At 35.3% G+C, this 19,571-nt stretch overlaps 1 protein-coding gene across 2 annotated transcripts in view; it reads left to right on the top strand.

Moving 5' to 3' along the window:
- Nucleotides 1-19,571, top strand: part of SMURF2 (SMAD specific E3 ubiquitin protein ligase 2) — a 150,377-nt gene that overhangs the window by 107,612 nt on the left and 23,194 nt on the right. For both annotated transcript variants that reach the window (XM_072645431.1, XM_072645430.1), the window contains 2 exons: nucleotides 5,385-5,543; nucleotides 18,199-18,397. In XM_072645431.1, coding sequence (XP_072501532.1) covers nucleotides 5,385-5,543; nucleotides 18,199-18,397 — 358 coding nt within the window. The remainder of the gene's footprint in view (nucleotides 1-5,384; nucleotides 5,544-18,198; nucleotides 18,398-19,571) is intronic.

Here is a 19,571-nt window from a genome sequence, read left to right as displayed (position 1 = left end):
TCAAAGGCCAGGTCTGTCAACCAATGAGATTCTGTATTTTACCATGTCTCTTTTGCATATTTGGCTATCATACCCTATACAAGGTCCTGGGGACCAGGGGTATCACAGATTGCGAGGAAGATCTGAGATCCCCTTCATTGGAAGGGACCATGGACCCTTTAATAAAGTATCATTGTCTCAGCTCTACCTCAGTGGTTTCTCTTGCAGATTGGGCAGTTATAATCCCCACATTTCCACAAGAACAATGTGTCATACTTTATTAGATGCTTTCCTAAAAATCTAGTTAAATTATATTTGTAGCATTATCCTGATCTACAAGTATAATAATCTTATAAAAATTATTTTGACGTGACCCAGTCTTTTTTTTTTTATTTTTCATTTTTAACAGTTCATATCACATAAAACAATTCCAACTTTTGGTCAGGTGATACTTCTTTTTAAATCGTTTACAATATAGACCACAAAAGAATTTTTTTTTAAAACATTAACCAGCTGAGACACAAATAATGTTTGTGTATGCTAACTTCACAAACCATTGACCTAATTGTCTTCACAGTATTACTAAGAATTAAATGACCCTTACTTATTGTTGTTGGTCTAAAGTCCTAAGCCTAATAGCTTAATTTTAGACTTAACCTTGGATGTTCCCCTACCAACAATCTATAATTTAATAGATCTGGTATTAAGCTTACAAACCTTTTGACTATAGGAAATTGCCACTAAGAGTAGGGACATTGCAGGGAACCAATATTTCCCCAACTTCATGTCAACTCTAGGTAGGGGTAGATTGCCAGCTTGCATTCAGTCAGGCTTAACGTCTGCAAGGTGTCAGTGGGGAAATTGAGTCAGGAGAATCCTACTTCAGCCCAGGCTGACCAGCTGCTCTCCCACCCTTCCCATGAGATCACCTTTTTCTGTTCATACCAACATCCTCGCAGGCTTACTGGCATTATGGATTGAAGGCTCAGACCACCCTTCTTGCTATCTATACCTGGAGTTAGACTCAGAAGAACAGTCAGTTAATAGTCCCATAGCATCTTAAAATGGCAAGTTCCAATAACCAGGTTTCAAATATGATTATAATTTCACTTTGGCTAGGGAACATCTTTTGAGGCAAGTCTTAAGTGGCTTACATGCCTTTCTATACATGTTCTATCCTGATTAAATAGCAATCATAAAATCAAATTTACCATTAAAACCTTAACTTTTCCATCAATGCCAAACTTTACCTGAGGTTACCTGCCTCTAGGAAATTTAGACTAAAATTCTTTTCCCCAAACTAAAGATGTCTTTGATTTATTCTCAGTAATTAATTCAGTCAGTTGTTTTAATACTAATTGCTTTTACATCACTTTGTAACATGTCCAATTTTTCTCCCCATCACTCCCTTCCCCCCACCCCGATTCCTAATACCTTGCATTCTGATTACTCCTTCCTTCAATGTACCCTCCCTTCTATCACACCTCACCCTTCCCTTATCCCCATCTTCTCTCTTTTCTTTTTGGGTAAGATAAATTTCTATACCCCATTCCCTGTGTTTCTTATTTCCCGATTATATGCAATAAAAATTCTCAACATTTGTTTCTAATACTTTGAATTCCAACTTCTCTCCCTCCCTCCCTCCCCATCCCTACTGAGAAGGCAAGCAATTCAATATAGACTAAATACGTGTCATTTTGCAAAAAACTTCCATAATAATCATATTGTGTAATACTAACTATATTACCCTCTATCCTACTCTAGCCCCATTATTTTTTTAATTCCCTCATTTGAACTTGTCCCTTCCCAAAAGTGTTTATTTCTAGTTATTCCCTTCTCCCATTTGCCCTCCTTTCTATCATTCCCCTCACCCCACTTGTCGCCTCCTCCCCTACTTTCCTGTAGTGTAAGATAGATTTTCGTATTAAATTTAGTGAGCATGTTATTCCCTCCTTCAGCCATATGTGGAGAGAGTAGCTTCACTTTTCCCTTCTTCCCTTCTCCCTTTTCTCCTCAATTGATCAAGATTTTTTTTTATCTCTTTTATGAGTTAAAGCCTACCCTATTCCATTTCTCCCTTTCTCCTCCCAGTATTTTCCTCCCTCACCCCTTAATTTTTATTTTATTTTATTTTTTGTGTGGATATCATCTCTTCTGATTGAACACAACCTGTATTCTCCGTGTGTGTGTGTGTTTATGTTTATGTGTGTATGTCCAATCCCTCCACCTACCCAAATACTGAGAAAAGATTCAAGAGCTATATTTTCTTTCCATGAAGGAATGTAAACAATTCAGCTTTAGAAAGTCTTTTATGATTTCTCTTTCCTGTTTCCCTTTTCATGCTTCTCGATTCTTGTGTTGGAAAGTCAAATTTTCCATACAGTTCTGGTCTTTTCATCAATATGAATACTTCAAAGTTCTCTATATCATTGAATGACCATTTATTCCTTTGAAGTATTATACTCAGTTTTGCTGGGTAGGTGATTCTTGGTTTTAATCCCAGTTCCTTTGACTTCTGGTATATCCTATTCCAAGCCCTTTGATCCTTTAATGTAGAAGCTGCGAAGTCTTGTGTTATCCTGACTGTGGCTCCACAATATTCAAATTGTTTCTTTTTGGTTGCTTGTAATATTTTGTCTTTGGCCTGGGAGTACTAGAATTTGGCTAATAATATTTCTGGGAGTTTTTATTTTGGGCTGTCTTTCAGGAAGGAATCAGTGCATTCTTTCAATATCCATTTTACCCTCTGATTATAGAATATCAAGGTAGTTTTCCTTGAGAATGTCTTGAAATATTATATCTAGGCTTTTTTTTTGATCATAGCTTTCAGGTTGTTCAGTAATTCTTAAATTATCTGTCCTCGACCTATTTTTCAGATCATTTGTTTTTCCAAAGAGACAGTTCACATTTTCTTCTATTTTTTCGTTTTTTGGATTTTTTTCTTCTTCTTGATAACTCATGGAGTCATGGACTTCTACTTGCCTCCTTCTAATTTTTAAGGAATTATTTTCTTCAGTAAACATTTGTACTTCCTTTTCCATTTGGCCAATTCTACTTTTTAAGGAATTCTTCTCTTCATTGGATTTTTGTGCCTCTTTTACCAATTGGCCTATTCTGTTTTTTTAAGGTTTATTTTCTTTAGTATTTTTGTGTCTCCTTTACCAGACTTTCGACTTTTTTTATGATTTTCTTAGATCACCATCATTTCTTTTCCCAATTTTCCCCCAACCTTTTGTATTTGATTTTTTAAATCCTTTTTAAGCTCTTCCAGGAATTCTTTTTGGCCATAAGACCAATTCACACTTTTCTTTGAGGCTTCTATTGCCAACCACAGCTCATTTTGAGCTTTTGTACCCCTCATAACATTTTGTAAGATATATTCTTGCTTTCATCCTCTGTTACCACCCTTTGCTTCTAGCTTTTGCACATGTCTTTAAAAAAAAAAAATCCAAAGCACCACCCTAGTGTCTTTTCATAAAACTCTCATTTTTTTCCCTCCTCAAAGTTGTTTCCCTTTGTGTATTCCAACTATCATTCCTGAGTTTTTCTTAATCTTTTCTGGGATGTAGAATCTTAGCCCACATAGTATTACCTATCTTTCTCTGGACTTTTAAACTATGCTTTCAGAAAATCTTGGGTACACATAAGACCATATGCCCAGGTTTCATCTTCTTCTCTATCACAAACTTTAGGAGAAAGTGCGCTCTTTCCTTTGGAGTTCCCATCACTTCCACCTCCAGCATCCACTTACTCCTTGGCAAGAATGAGATCCCAAAGAGAAATTTTCCTTAATGTTTCTTCCTCCTTTTGAAGCATGACATTAAAGGCAAGTTGAGAAATTAGTAGTTGGTCTGCTTTTGGGAGTGGGTGATTAGTGAGTGCTCTAGTAAAATGTCTCCTGTCATTATTATAGCGTTCTTCTTTACCAAGCTTGTGATTTGTTTCCTAAACTCATCTATTTTTTGTCTAGGTGGTTTGTTATTGTCCAGTGAAAAACTTCTATTTCTCCCTCCAGTGATTAAACAGACTGGGTGCAACATTGATACCCACTTATTGTCAGGATAGATAGAAGATTTATGGAAGGAAAAATCTAGTGCCCAGGATGGGAAGGCATAGATAGGTTGTAGTTTTAACCATTGGATAGAGAATAACCCACATGGATGCCATCACAGATTCATTTAATTATATGATTGAATGGGCAAAGTGCTGCTAAATTTGAAAAGAAATAACTTTAAAATCATGCTCACTCAGATACTTTAATGATTGATGATTTCATTGTTTTGGATATTATTTAGATTATAGCACCTCCAACTCCTAGTAGATTATTTTTTTAACTTTAAATATAAATTAATATTTAATATTTATAGAGGGCTTTAAAGTTTGTAAAAATCCTTTACGTGCATCATCTGGTTTGATCTGCACACCACCTGCAATCATTTACAGAGTAATTTGAATAACATTTTAAAATTAGCTTCATTGGCCTTCCTTTTTTTAGGCAGCATCATTTGTTAATTGTAAAATGGATGACAAACCTATTGAAATAAAAGTTCCTTATGTATTCTAATTTTAACTTTGCTCCTACAATAAATTGTCCTGTTGAATTTGTATTAACATTCTGCTGACACCTGTCTTCTATCAAAATATACCCTAATAAAAGACTGTCATGTGCCTTTTGAATTTTTGTTAATGTTAACTTTCCTAGGTATATTTGCATTTTTATTCATCTTTACTTTGAGGCAAAAGAATTTTGGAGAGTTTGTATTTTCTAATCAGTGTTAAAATTTTTTAAAAAAATTAACTGAAATAAGTATAATTACTTCTTTGTACTTTACAGGGTAGTGAAAATATAAACAATTGAAAATATTTTGTAATTCTTTAGTATTAATATTTATAAAACAGTATTTCTCTGATCAAAGTAGTATAGATTGCAACTTATATTGGTTCATGTTGCAGTAGCTTTATGTTAATTTTAAATCAATATTATGTTAATCTTGTAGAGATAGTGATCTGCTAAAACAGAATATTGTATACTTTGACAGAATCTTTGTATTGGATACTGTGCTTAATAATTTTCTGTGTTATAAGGGAATTTAAATTTAAGAGTGTGTTTGGGAAATTACTGTGATGTAAAGACAAGTCATCAGTAAAACATTTAAAAAGCATTAGAGCCTCATGAACTTATTAAAAATGCTGCTTATATGGGAAGAGCTTTTCTTGAGACGTTTGTAGGGTATTTCTTGTTTTATCTGTTTGACGCTGGGAAATTAAAAATTCCATTTAAATATATAGAGTTGCTGAAACAGTATATTCTCAGATTTCATGGAATTGTTTTGCCTTGTTTATACTTTGTTGCCTCAGCAGGCACAGCACTGAAGTATGTTTCATTTATATTTGTTCTTTTGCAGAGATCTTAGCAACATCAATTGTGAAGAGCTTGGCCCACTGCCTCCTGGATGGGAAATCAGAAATACAGCAACAGGCAGAGTTTATTTTGTAGACCACAACAATAGAACAACACAGTTTACAGATCCTCGTCTGTCTGCTAACTTGCATTTAGTTTTAAAGTAAGTTTCAGAAGCATTTAGTGTGGTGTTAAAATTCCGTATCTGAAAACGATTGAGTGGGTGATTTTGTGGTAGTGAGGCTTAACTGGTTTCTGTCATCCCTGAAAGTTTAATAAAAGTGCAGTTTTGTGTGTGTCTGTGGGTGTATGTGTGTATGTGTGTGTATACACACACATACATATACATATACATATATATATATATGCTCAGTGTTTAACTGTAATCTCTTCCACCCATCAACAATGAATTGAAAAATGGTGCCACCCTGTTAGCCATCCTTAGTGAGAGATCAATATAGATAACTCAAGTAAATATGGAGTAGCTTATGTTGGTGTTTCTGTTGATGTAATTTGTGGATTCTCTGAATCTGTTGTCTCCTTTTACTTAATATGGCTTTTATTTATTTATTTTAGGTATTCATAGAATCATGGAATCTCTGAGGTTTAAAGAGATTAAATTGGCCAACTAGGACAGGCTTCTCCTTTTTTTGATTTTTTTATTTAGAAGTTTTACTTGAGGAAGACACGGGAAAGTACAAAACTCTCATTAATCAGCCTTTGGTCTTCCTTAGCCATTCTGCTTAAATGTTGAAGCATTGTTATAATGAATAGTCTTGATCCCAAAGACAAGAATGTTTGGGCCTCTCTTAGCTTTTATTTTTTTCATCTGTTAAGTTGCAGTACAAAAGTCCTATGAAGGGGTAAATATCAAAGAGTTAACCCATGAAAAACATTAAGGTAAAGTATCATATAAATGCAAGGGGCTTTTATTAGGCACCTTTCAATACATTTTAACAAGCATTTTGAAATGCCGACTGGGCTCCAAGCACTGGGATGGCTGCTTGGGGTATAAATATTAAAATGAAATCATCCCTATCCTAAAGGATCTTACATTCTCTCAAGAGACAAAATATACACAAATATAAATACAACATAAATACAAAGTCATTTTGAGGTGGAAGTCACTAGTAGCTTAGAAGACCAGAAAGGTTTCATGTAGAAGGTGGCATTTGAGCTAATCCTTGAAAGAAACTGGATTCTCAGAGATGGAGCTGAGGAAACGAGTGCATTCCAGTCATAGGGGATAACTTGTGCAAAGATACAAAAAAAGTCAGTGGAATATCATGTAGGGAGACAATGTGTATGCCAGTATGGCTAGACCCAGTGAGGAGTGCTTTGAAGGAAGCCTGGATCCTGTTTTTGTGAATAGCTTTAAATGGAAAAGAAAGGAGTTTATATTTGATCTGCCAATGGAATTTCTTGAACAGGAAAACAAGTAGAATTAATAAGACTTTGGCTACTCATTGGATATATTATATTCACACCTTCATTCCTCTCTGGGCTTTGCTGTTGACTTTCTGGACATTTTTCTCCACCTTGCAGAAAGGAGATGTAAGGTACTTCCCATCTCCATCAGCTTCCATTTATGTGTTGTGTTCTCCAATATAAGCTCATTGAGGGTAGGTACTATGTTTTTGCATGAATTTGTGTTCCCAGCACTTAGCACAGTGCTGTATGGCATATAGTAAACACTTAATAAATGCTTAGTGACTTCATTTCATGTATGGGATGGTTGAAGATAATTTTGAGGTTGCAAACCTGGGTTACTAGAGGGATGATGTTGCCTTCTGCAGAAAAGGAGAAGTTTGGGAAAGGGGTAGCTTATGTATCATACAGTTTGAAATTTCCTGAAGGTAGTCAAAAGACTGAGACTAGCACTGGATATGTAGATCCAGGAGTCATCTGCATTAAATTCATGTTAGCTGATGAAGTCACTAAAAGAGAGTATGGAGAGAAAAGAGAAGAGGGATTAGGATTAGGGATTGGTGTTATTACAGTTAGAGATTGGTATGGTTAATGGAGCCAGAAGATATTACTGGAGTGGTCAGAGAAAATGGAAGAGAAGCAAGAAAGAGTATTATCACAAAAACCCAAAGAGTAGGGTATTCAAGAAGAAAGCATGATTGACAGATGCTTCTGAGAAGGATAAAGATTTTTAAAAGGCCCTTAAATTTAATATTTAAGAGATCATTGGTAACTTTGGAGAGGGTGATTCCAGTTGAATCATAAGGTTGGAAACCAGATTACACAGTGATGGAGTTCACAGAAAGTAGAGAAGGCTTTATATAGAAGTTTGGCAGGGAAAGGCAGGAGAAAATACAGCTTTAGGGCAGGGGTTCTTAATCTGAGATCTGAGAACTTTTAAAAATTATTATTTTGATGACTATTTCAGTGTAATTGGTTTTCTTTGTACTGATGTATTTTATTTTATACTAAGAGGAGGTTCATAATCACCAAATTACCAAATGGGTCCATGACATAAAAAGCATAGTAGTATCGACTGTTTTTTATTTTTTTGTTTTATTTTATTTTTATTTTATTTTTTGTTATTTTTAAAAAAATTTTTGTTTTATTTTAAAGTATTGGAGAAATTTGGGTATGTTTGTAGACCACAGGAAAAGAGCTTGTAGATGGGGAGAATAAAGAAAAGAAGGACGGGTGATTGTGTGGGCAATCTTCTGGAGAGCATTGGAGGGGGTGTGATCAAGAATACTTCTAAAAGAGTTGTCCTTGGCAAGGAAAAAGGTCATATTTTTACTAGAAATATATTAAATTTAACACAGTAGTATCAACATTGATTGTCTTTGTTTTCTTCTTCCCTTCCTCTGTGTATATTTTTAAAGGTTTTGTTGAAGTTCTTTTCATTCTTTTTGGTATCATTATGATTATCTTCTATCCCCTGAAGATATCCCCCAACCCACCAATTAAAGTCCTCTCCCCTCAAATAAGTATAATCAAGCCAAACATATTCACACATTGGCTCCTGTCTATAAATGTATGTCTGTTGTACATCTAGTCCAGTGGTTCTCAAAAGTGTCATCTGTAGAGCCATGTGGGTCTTCAAGACCCTTTCAGGGAGTCCTCAGAATCAAAGCTATTTTTATAATAATACTATCCAAATGATTTCTGAAAAATAATAATACTATCCACATGAATATGCAGTAGAGTTTTCCAGAGGCTACATGACCTAGGAATTAAAGATTTAGCTGCAAACATGAAGACTGAGTTATCTCATCTGCAAATTTTACTTTTGCCTTATACATAGATGAGTCACTGGATCTGCTGATCTGTTAGCTATTTGTTTGTATTCATCTGGTAGCAGCACTAACTAATCATCAGAGAAGATCTTTTATGTGAATGCCTAGCAACAACGCAAGAGGTGCTGAAATATTCTAAGTATTGGATAACTTTTTTGAATTTCCTGGTTTATCCTGAAAATGTGATGACATTTGCAGTGATGGCACAAAGACAAGGTGAATAAAACTGCTGGTGCCTTAGCAGGAATGAAGGCAGTGCTGCCAATCTATACTTGTAATCATGGTGATTGTCACCACCATAGCATGCTCAGTTAAAAAAAAAAATACTACTTTTACTTGAGAATGCCCTTGATGAAGCAATAAAAATTACTAATTTTATTAAATCTCTGCCCTTATGTTCACTTCTTTTCAATATTCTGTGTAATGGGTAAAGCACTTCTGCTTCATATCAAAATATGATTGTTATATCAAGAAAAAGCACTTGTACAGTTGTTTGATATCTGAGCTAAAGTAGCTTTTTTTTTTTTCATGGAACACCATGTACTAAAAGAAGAACTGACAAACTATAGTTATTCAGACTTGGGAATTTTGAAGATAATTATCTCAAAAAATGAACAGAGTGGGCCTGTCAGCCTCAAGGGAAACAACTGACAGTATCTATTGCTAGTGATAAAATTTGAACTTTCAAGAGAAATTTAGAATTTTTGAAAATTTGTCTCCACTTGCAGTTTCCTAGTACTGAATGACTTTTCTGATGAGATCAGTGGTGATACTAAGGAATATGATTTTTAAAAATATATTGTATACTGAAATATCTCATCATTTGGAAGATCTGCATTAATTCAAGGAAGCAATATTTTCCAAATAACCATTGCATGATACTACAAAATGATGAATGAGTAAAAAGATCCATTCAAAATATAAAATGGACCTGTGGATTTTAATGTAGCACTTTGAAAAATTCGTTGATATGGTTTCAGATTTTGCATTACAACTAACCTTTTAAGAAATTACCACCTGTTGAGTTTGAGTATAGTATCAAAAAGAGTATACAAAATTATCAGAAAAGGCCATTAAAATATTTCTCCTTTCCCCAATTTGTATGAGATTGGATTTTTTTTATTTATTCAAACCAAAACAACATTATCACAACACATTGAATGCAAAAGCATATATGAGAATCCAGCTGTATTTCAGATATTAAAGAGAGTTGTAAAAATGTAAAACAACATCACTCTTCTTACTTTTTTATTTGGGAACTAGAGCTATTTTTCCTAAAAATACTTTATTTATGATACATGTTATGAGTCTTTTGCCATTTTAAGTTAATAAACATTTTAAAACATTAGTAGTTTTATCTTCCAGTAAGGTAAATATAACCACATAAAAGCTCTCTACGGTCCTCGGTAATTTCTATGAAAGTAAAAGCGTTCTGAGACCAAAAAGTTTTGAGAACCACTGCCCTTATCCATTACCTCTCTGTCAAGGAGTAGTAAGCATAATTCATCCTCACATTTTTGGAGTCATGATTGATCATTAGATTGATCATAGTTCTAAAGACTTTCAAGGTTGTTTTCTTTACGGCATTGTAATATTTGCCCTCAAAAGTCATTTTTTGCTTTTCCTTGTTTGCTACCTTGTGCACTTTTTTACAAAGAAGAAAGAAGTGGCAAAAGAAGAGGAATGTGATTAACCAAATAATCTGTAATTAAGGTCATTTGCTGCTACCCCCCTGCTCCTCTTTTCATCTTGCCTAGGCCCTTGTCATTGGTTCTAATTTTCCCTCTGAAGCCCAGGTTTGTGACCAACTATTCCCTTCCCCTACTCTACCATCCTCCTCGCCTTCCCCCCCTTTTTTGAGGCAATCGTGGTTATGTGATTTGTCAAGGATCATACAGTTAGTATGTCTCTTGAGGCTGACTTTGAACTCGGATCCTCCTGCCTTAAGGGCCAGCCCAATGCTCTGTCCACTGTGCCATCTACCAGCCATTTCTACAATCATTCTTAAACCTCTTCCCTCTCCCTGACTGTTTGCCTTTTGAGTTTAATGTATTTTTAAACCAAATGTTGATGTTCAACCCTTTTTTGTTGGTTCAGATAAGAATGAGATTCATGAGATGCCTGCTTCTACTATGGTTTTTTCTGTGTTTGTAGTATATTCTTTTCTTATTCCTATTTTGAGAAATAGCATGTTCCTTCTTTTTCTTCCTTATTTTATCCATTCCTTTTTACCTCTTAAAACCAATAAAAAAGAACAAAATCCTATCAAGGCCTTTTGGATATTTGTGCTCTCTTTTCTCTTTTTATATTTCTTAGCTTCTTTTGTGACCTTTCTAAGACAGAGGTATTTTGAAGGGACACGTCCCTTCTCCTCCATTAGTATGTAAGCACTTCATTATTTATCCTTTTCTAGTTGCTCCCATGTATTTAATTACCATTCTAGATTCCTCTTATCTCCTGTTTGCACTTGAGAGTTTCTACTCAACTCTGTTTTTTCATCAGGAAAGTGTTGTTTTCTAAAGGTCAACTTTCCCCCCCTATAGGATTGTATTCAGATTTTCAGGGTAAAGTTACTCTTGGTTGCAAGCCTTTATTTTCTGCCTTTTGGGATATTATATTGCAAGATTTCTCTCTCCTTTATAGACACTGCAGCATTATATTATCATCTTGACTTTTTTTTAATTGGTAGTTGAGTTCTTTCTGTATGGCTATTTGCAGTAATTTTTCTTTGACCCGGAAGTACTGAAATTTGGCTTTGACATTCCTGGATATTTTCCATTTGGGACTTCTTTGAAGAGGTGATTGACAGATTTTTTCTGTTTTCATTTTTCTCCTGAGCTCTAATAGATCTGGCCAGTTTTGTTTTACAATTTATTGAAATATGGTATCCAGGATTTTTTTGGTAATAGTTTTCAGTTACCTACCTTGACCTGTTTTCTACATCAGTTGTTTTTTATTAGGAGATGAATTTTTTTTCAGTCTTTTCACTGAAATATTTCTTATTTCATGGAATCATTGAATTTTGCTTGTTCTATTCTCTTTTTTCATGGATTGCCCACTATTTGGATAAGGTTTTCCATCTTCTATTCCAAGCTATTTATTTTTCTTTCTTTTTCCCCTCAAGCTTTTTTTTTTTTCATTTTTTATCTCTCTTTCATTTTTTTTCCAGCCATTATTTCTGCCCCTACTTGTACTTGTGGAATTAATTTCTTCAGGATCTAATCTCTTCTGAGTTTCACTTGCTCCATGGTATTTTTCCATTGTATTTGGTGGGCTTTATTTTTTTTCTATTTTCTGTACCCTCCCTCCTTAGTTTCTTGATTGGGACTTTGTGTTCAGGCCCACTCTTGGATGTTTGTTTCTGCTCCTCCAGGTGCCATTGTAAACTGAAGTTCTGGATGAGATGGCTAGGACCAGGCTTTGCCCACTGCTGAAATCCCTGCCTTCAGCCTTCGCTCTTAGTGACCCAGAGTAGGTGTTGCCCTCTTCCATTTTCTATTCCCTCTTTTTTTCACAGTCCCTCTCTGGAAGTTGATTCTCTCCCCTGCTGTGGAGTCTCCAGCTGGATGTTGGAAATTGTATTAATCATAGATTTCCTGTAAAGCTCCTACACTACTTGCCCCATGTCCTTGAACTGGCCTTGTCTCCTGCTTTGGCTCCAAGTGCTCCAAGACATTCGGTACCTTCTCCTGTCTCCCTGAAAAGTGATCTTTCTCTGTCCTCTGCTGCTGTTCTGATAGGCCAGACCTAGGTTCCTGTTGGCTTCAAACTCTGAGTACTGGATCTTGAACTGATTTCTTTCCCTCCTGTCATATCCCTGTCCAGACCACCTGAATATGTGGCCCTGTGAGATTGGGTTGAATTCAGGTCTCCCATTCCTGCTCAGGGTATCCAGAGGCCTCAGGTCATTTCATGTTGGTCTTTTCATGACTTTACTCCAAGAGCCCCTCAAACTTCTGGTTATTTTCATATACAATCCTGGACTAGATGGAGGAGCTTATTCTTGTTTCTCTTTGGTCTTCTTAATCTTTGTTCTTTATGGAATCCTTTTTAATGTTTGCATCAGAGTGTGTGAAGGAGCTGTGCTCCACTACGAATTTTAATAATTCCTGGTTTAACCAAAAGTCTTGAATGGCCTGCCTTCTCAGTAAAGTTCATGGCAAAGTTCTGTGCTTGAGAAGGAGAGGATGGGGGCTAGAGTTGTGTGGGACTTTAAGAAAGAACAGACTCAATGGGGGGAATATGATGGAGAATGAGTTAGGAAGGAGCCTTGCTGCAGTAAGGGCCCAGTTGAGGTTAGATAACATAAGTTTGTAATGGGCCTTGATTAAAAGTGCAGGAGATAAATATTGGTGTAATTCCAAGCACTGTGTTTCCTCAGTCCTGGTGATGTAAAGACAAAATGAAGACATTTTGCCATCAGAGGAACTTAAATTCATTTGGTCTGACTTCAACTGAGAATTCAGTGCAGCACAGCGATTCTTTTATTCTTCCTTAATTGATTCTCTATCTTACTCCCTACAGAAATAACTGGTAGAGCAGTGAAGTGCAAAGCCTGGAATTGGCAGGACCCCCTGAGTTTAAATAAGGTGCCAGACATTTAATACAGTTATCCTGTTAGGGGTTAGGGGCTCAGTGACCCCACAGTCTGGAAAATATTTTGGGCCTCCCTTTGTACCAGAGAAGTCTAAATTTTTTCCTTTTCTTTTATGGGGTATTTGCAGTATTGTACACATATTTGATCATTTCTGAGTTTCTAAGCTTTTTCTGTGTCATCTGCTGGCTTTCACGTGCCTACAGCTTCCAAAAAATTCTCCCCAAATTCCTATTTAATTTCTTATGCTGATCCATGTGATACATCGTTTCGATGGGGAAAGTTGTGAAGTGGAAGGGACAACTGCAGTTGTGTGGCCCTGGGCAAGTCACTTAAACTATTTGTCTCAGTTTCCTCACCTGTAAAAGGGAGATAATAACAGTGCCTACGTTGCAGGGTTGTTGTGGGGATCAAATGAGATAATATTTGTAAAAAGCTTAGGCACAATGCCTGGCACATTGCCAGGCTGTATATAAATGTTACTATTACTTCCTTTATTTCAAACCTCTTCTTTCTCCTTGCTTCCAATATGCCCAAGTCCCATTCCATCCTTAAAACACCTTTGCTTGACTCTGCCATCCCCTTAAACCATTCCATTTCTGTCTTTCCTTTCTTAACCAAATTTCTAATGAAAAGCTGTCTGTGCTTGCTGACTTGCTTCACGCCCTTTCCCCCCGCTTCCCCTGTAAAAATATGAACTCCCGTTTTTAGCTTTTGAAGTCCTTCACAACCCATCTCCAATTTTTCTTTCTATCCTCATTATATATTATTCTCCCTTCTACACTCTTCCATCCGGCTAAGGTGCTCCCTCTGAGTTCCTCACACACAGAACCTCTGTACCCTCTTTGCCTTGCCTTTGCACTGGCTTTCCACTGTGCATGGAATATACTCCCTCTTCACCTCAGCCTCATGGACTCCTTTCCTTCAAAGCACAGTTCAGACACCTACATGGAGCTTTTGCTGAACTCCTCTCTCTGCTAGCACCTCGCCTCCTAAGTTACCTCTCACTTAACTATTGTGTCTCTGTTCTCTATGTTATTCTGTGTGTGCTTCTAGATGTACTCGTCTCCCCCATTAGAATCAAAGGTTATTTCATTCATTGTGTCTTGTATCACCAGCACTTAGCACAGTACCTCACACTTAGTAGGCACTTAATAAATATTGGTTGATTGACTGACTGTGGAGTCAGATGACCCAGATTCAAATCCTACCCTTGGTTACCTGTGTAAATGGTAGTATCCATGCTCTGATGTTCACTTTCTTTGGTGGTATGGATTATACGTTCCTCAACCGTAGACTAGAAGCTGAGTGATTATGTGTTTATGATTGTGTCTCTAAAAACAGTATCCAAACTCCTTTGAGAGTTTTCAACTCAAACTAGATGTTAGGCTAGAGTTTAAGGAATTCTTGGAAGGAACGTTTTTACTCATACCTCCCTTTCAGGATGCCTTTGGCTTTCAAAACTTCTTGTTCCTGAACCAGCTACTCCCCCTTGATTCCGCTTCTTAGGGGACCTCCCTATTTTGATCTGCTATATCAGTTTTCCATTCCTGGGTCTGTTATGGTAGATGTATAGCTCACTCTCTCATAACCTCAGAACAGTTCAGGAAGATATAATAATAATAATAATAGCATTTATATAGATTTAAAGGTTTGCAAGGTGTTTTATAAATATTATTTAATTTGATCCTCACAACTCTTACAGATAAGGAAACTGGGAAAGAGAGGTGAAATGACTTGCCTAGAATCGCACAACTAGTAAACGTCTGAGGCTACATTTGTACTCAGGTCCTGATTCAAGGCCCAGCACCTGCCACCACCTTGGGAATTGCCCTGTCTCCTATTTATAGTATTGCTGGAAGACTGACTGCTTTCTACGTTGTTATTTTGCCTACATTTGTGTTTCTCTAAAGCCAGTCTAGTGACATTAGGTGAAGTCTAACTGAACTGCAAGTTACCTGGAAGACTAGGCCTTCCTGTATCCTTATTTCCTTTGCTTTCTGAGTCTAAATCTGTGCTTTCTGAGTCTAAATCCCTAGCACCTGCAGCTCTTCTGGGGAGTGGTTGGGGACAAGAGCAGTTGATTCTCTGCATAAATTGTTCCTAAGTCAAGTGTTTTTAAGTAGGGGACTGTTTGTTTTTTGTATTGTGGTTTTATATGAGCGTTCTCTTCTTGGTCATCCCCTGTGATTTTTGTCCTGATCCTCCCATAAATCTCTGCAGAGGACCAACCAAGCATGATGGAGACTTTCATGGCTGCAAGGGTGCAGCACATGAGGCATCCATTGTTATTCCTTGTTATGTAACTTGCCTACCTCCTTTTCAGAGTATATATTTTTTTGATGTCACTTTTTATGCCACTTCTTATATGCCAGGCATCACTGATAAAATATGGGCCTCTGATAACTATTGTTCTCTCCATGGCCCTTTGGATTGCTTGCAATCTGTGTGATTTGTGGCATTATTGGAAGCTTTATCACATCACTGGTAGTGTCAGAAATGTATTATCTACAATACTTTTTTTCCCCCAGGGATATATGGAAATTCAAAAGGTTTTTTGCTTTTCAAAAACATAGTTATCAATTGGTTTAGCTGTCCTAAGAATTCTCACATTTTAATTTAATTCCCTTTATTCTTTTGTGTCAGGAAATGTGATTAGGGTTAATATGCAATGGGACCAATGGTGAAAAATGAGATGATTAGGAAACAGTAGAACTAGTATAGATCTGGTACATAGATTTCTTTAGTGGCATTTATGAGCACCTGTTAAAATCTATTGTGATAGTAAGACACAAAAAGTTTTGTTTTAGTGTACAGCAACCTTTATACAAAGGTCTAGAAGACCCAGAATGTTTAAAGGTTGCCTGGGTTAGAGAACCTCTCCAGGTATGTCTCTTTGGCCTCCCTGCCTCAGGATCTTTTTTTTTTTAATATCCCTGTGTTTGTTCTTAGTTTACCAGTTAGGAAGACATCTCTGGGCCCCAAACTTCTATTTGTGAATCTTCTCTCTTTTTAAATGCCCCATTGTGAAACAATTTGTACTCATATTACAGTTAAAATCTATGTTTTAGAGTAAATGGGATGGGGATTTGCATTTTCCATCACTTAGCATGTTTATAATGTGAAATAATTAGAAGGGATCTTTGATTGTTTGATTTACAGCTATTAAGTTTTGAATCCTCAAGTGATTTCTAATGCATTGCCAACATTGCTTGGTTGGAAAGTTTTATGAATGGTTAAAGAAGAAATAGTATTCATTATGAAAATGTAGTTGAAGTTCTGGAACCATTTCATTTTACTCTTATGAGAAAATCTTTGAATTGCGAGCTGCTACAACATGCTTACATTTTTCATTTGTTCATCTGTCTTTCATTAGGAAAGGATTTTAGAAATTCAACCAAGTCATCAGCAGATTCTCCAGCTTTAGAAGTCATTCCTGATGTTTATATTTATAGTGTGCTAGATATAATATATGGAAAGTAATTTTCATTTTTTGCTTAAAGGAAACATGGTACTTGCTTCATGCTAGAAAAAGCCTATAAATTAATTTTAAAATACTCAGTTTTTAAGAGAAAAGTTATATTTTATCCAAATATATTTTGTAAAGCCTGGTTTTTAGATGGTGTTGAGTTTTTTATTGCTATCTATGGCATTTTTCTCTAGGAATATAATAAGGAAATTCTTAAGTCATTTCCCAATTTTATTTAAAACTGATAATTATAGATTCTTCCATATGAACATCTTTTTTGTCAAGTTAATTACTGTAAATTTTGTGCTTATTCCTGTTTTAATATATTGTAATTTAATCCATTTGAGGTGACATTTGCAACAATAATGTAGAACAGGTCAACATTTATATTTTGAGACTTAGTTTTAGCTTTCTGGCTGAAATCTGGCACATGAAGTACTTTATAGAGTCTCTGTTACTATTATTGACATTCTACAAAATAAAGTGCTATAAATATAAAAATATCACATTTTTAACTTATACTATTAATGAGATCTTTTATGAGCAAATTTATCTTGAAATTAATGTGATACTAAGTGAGTACACAGCAGCTAACAGGACAGTGTTTTTAAATTTGGCCTTTGTGTTTTCTGGCAACTAAGCGTAATTACTTTTTCATTGTAGGTATTATAACATGATTTTTAAATTGTTGTTTTAATGCATTTCTGGTCACAATTTTAAAATATTATTAGACAAGAATTTCTTTTTGAAAATTTTATATAAAATTTTGCTGCTTATAATAATTTTATAACTGAGTGTGATTGGAGGATGTCATTAATTTGTTGTTGACTTAATATATTTGTGTAGTCAGAAATTAGAACTCATTGCGAACAAATTGTGTAGTTAGAAATTCTGAACTCAAAGTCTATCAAGTACTCATTTTTTCTTCCAGTTATTTGCATGTGAACTCCCCAAATCCCTATGGGCCAGACCATTCATATATAAAGGCCAAGTTTCCTGCCAAGCTGTTCGTACAAACTTTTTTTTCCCTGAGTTTACTTTTTATAATAAACCATTTAAGACAGGTGTCATTGAGATTCAATATTAAACATGTAGTATTTGGTATATTCATGATTTTTACAATGTAGAGAAAAGAAAATAAAGAATAGTATCCAAGAAAATGTATTGCTGGCAGCTCAGTCATAAATCTTCATGTGTTTAACTTACCGCTATTGTACTAAGTTAGTACTAATGGAAATAAACTAAATCTTGTAGTTCATAGTCTGTAAAAGACAGAAACTTAATTTATTTAAAAATTTTTAAAATTAAAGTTATTTGACTAAACTCCTTACTTATGAGAGAACAATGATCTAAAATACTGCAAATCTAAAATACTGAAATCATGCTTAATTAAAAAACATTTAATGTTAAGAAATAACTCTTTTGTACTTTGCAGTATAAATTTTGTCCAGTGCTTCTGTGACTGAGTTACTGAGAATTTTCATGTTTATTCTAGCCGTCAGAACCAGTTGAAAGGTCAGCAGCAGCAGCAGCAGGTGGTACCTTTGTACCCTGATGAGGCAGAAGGTCTGACAGTTCCAAGGTATAAGCGAGACTTGGTGCAGAAGCTAAAAATTTTGCGACAGGAACTTTCTCAACAGCAGCCTCAAGCTGGCCACTGTCGTATTGAAGTCTCCAGAGAGGAAATTTTTGAGGTAATCTGAATTGAATGAAAAGTGATCTTTTAAAATTTAGAAAAACTAAAGGAGAGTTTCTTCCCCCCTTAATGTTCCATTGGCTATTATAATTCCTTCTATTTTCTAGGAATAGAGTACTGTTTGTTTTTCTTACAAGTAAGGAATAGTATAATGAAACCAATTTCACTAGTATTTGGAATGTATTTACCAATTATTTCTTGCCCACATGTGATTATCTATGTTTGCAATAATTCAACTTTATTATATGTCACCTGTAAATTTGTTTAGAGCTAAATGCTCAAAAGATAAAAAGACTTGTTGCACCTAAATATTATGTTCTTTGAAGAAGCAAGAAATTTTAAAAGGAAAAGTCTGTTAAAATTTTTAACTTTTTGTTTAAGAATCTTTATATGATTACATCAAAGTTTGAACATCAGGCAGAGGGGATTTAAATAGTCTTCTTTCAGTTTTATGACAACCACATTTGCTATATAAATGGATGCTTATCTTAGTGCTAGTAGCCTATTTCTATTTTGTTTGTAAAATTTTATCATATATTTTAAAATGTCTTTTCTTTATCCATCTTTTTGTTGTTGGGTAAACAAAATCTCAATTTAAATACACTACTAAGATTCCTTTTAAAAATTTTATCTTGGCAAAATAAAAAAAGTGAAAAAAACTCAGTGAGAGAAAGGCATACCATGAATATCTATGAAACATCTCTGAACTGTACTTATTTTCATAATTTCATCATCTTTTCATAGATAATTTTATTGCTAAAGGGGGAGAATAAGGGAGATGAAAAAGAGTTATCTTTATCTTACCCATATGTTGTGAACTTTGGGAGCCAGAATAAACTACCCTCTGTGTTTCTTCTTCCCCTCCAAAAAAGTGGGGAGAGTGCTACGTGGTGACTTTTTCACATTATTCACCAGATATACCTCTATTTTTAGCTAGTTCTCTTTGTTTCTGTTATTGTAGCTCTACCTTTAGTGCTCTCTCTTTTTCTTTCTCTTTCCCCTCTCCCTATGACTCTGTCCCTCCTGCTCTGTCTCTGCACACATGCACAGACGTGTATGTGTGTATATGTAATTTATACATATATATGTATATATAGCAATGGTAATTTGAAGTGCATTTGCTAAAAGTTCTTATGTGTGGCAAGATTCAGTCAGGCAGACAAGTGGAATCT

This window comes from Notamacropus eugenii, chromosome 2 (assembly GCF_028372415.1).
Source record: "Notamacropus eugenii isolate mMacEug1 chromosome 2, mMacEug1.pri_v2, whole genome shotgun sequence".
Taxonomy (NCBI): Eukaryota; Metazoa; Chordata; class Mammalia; order Diprotodontia; family Macropodidae; genus Notamacropus; species Notamacropus eugenii.
This window is presented reverse-complemented; position numbering and strand designations above follow the sequence as displayed.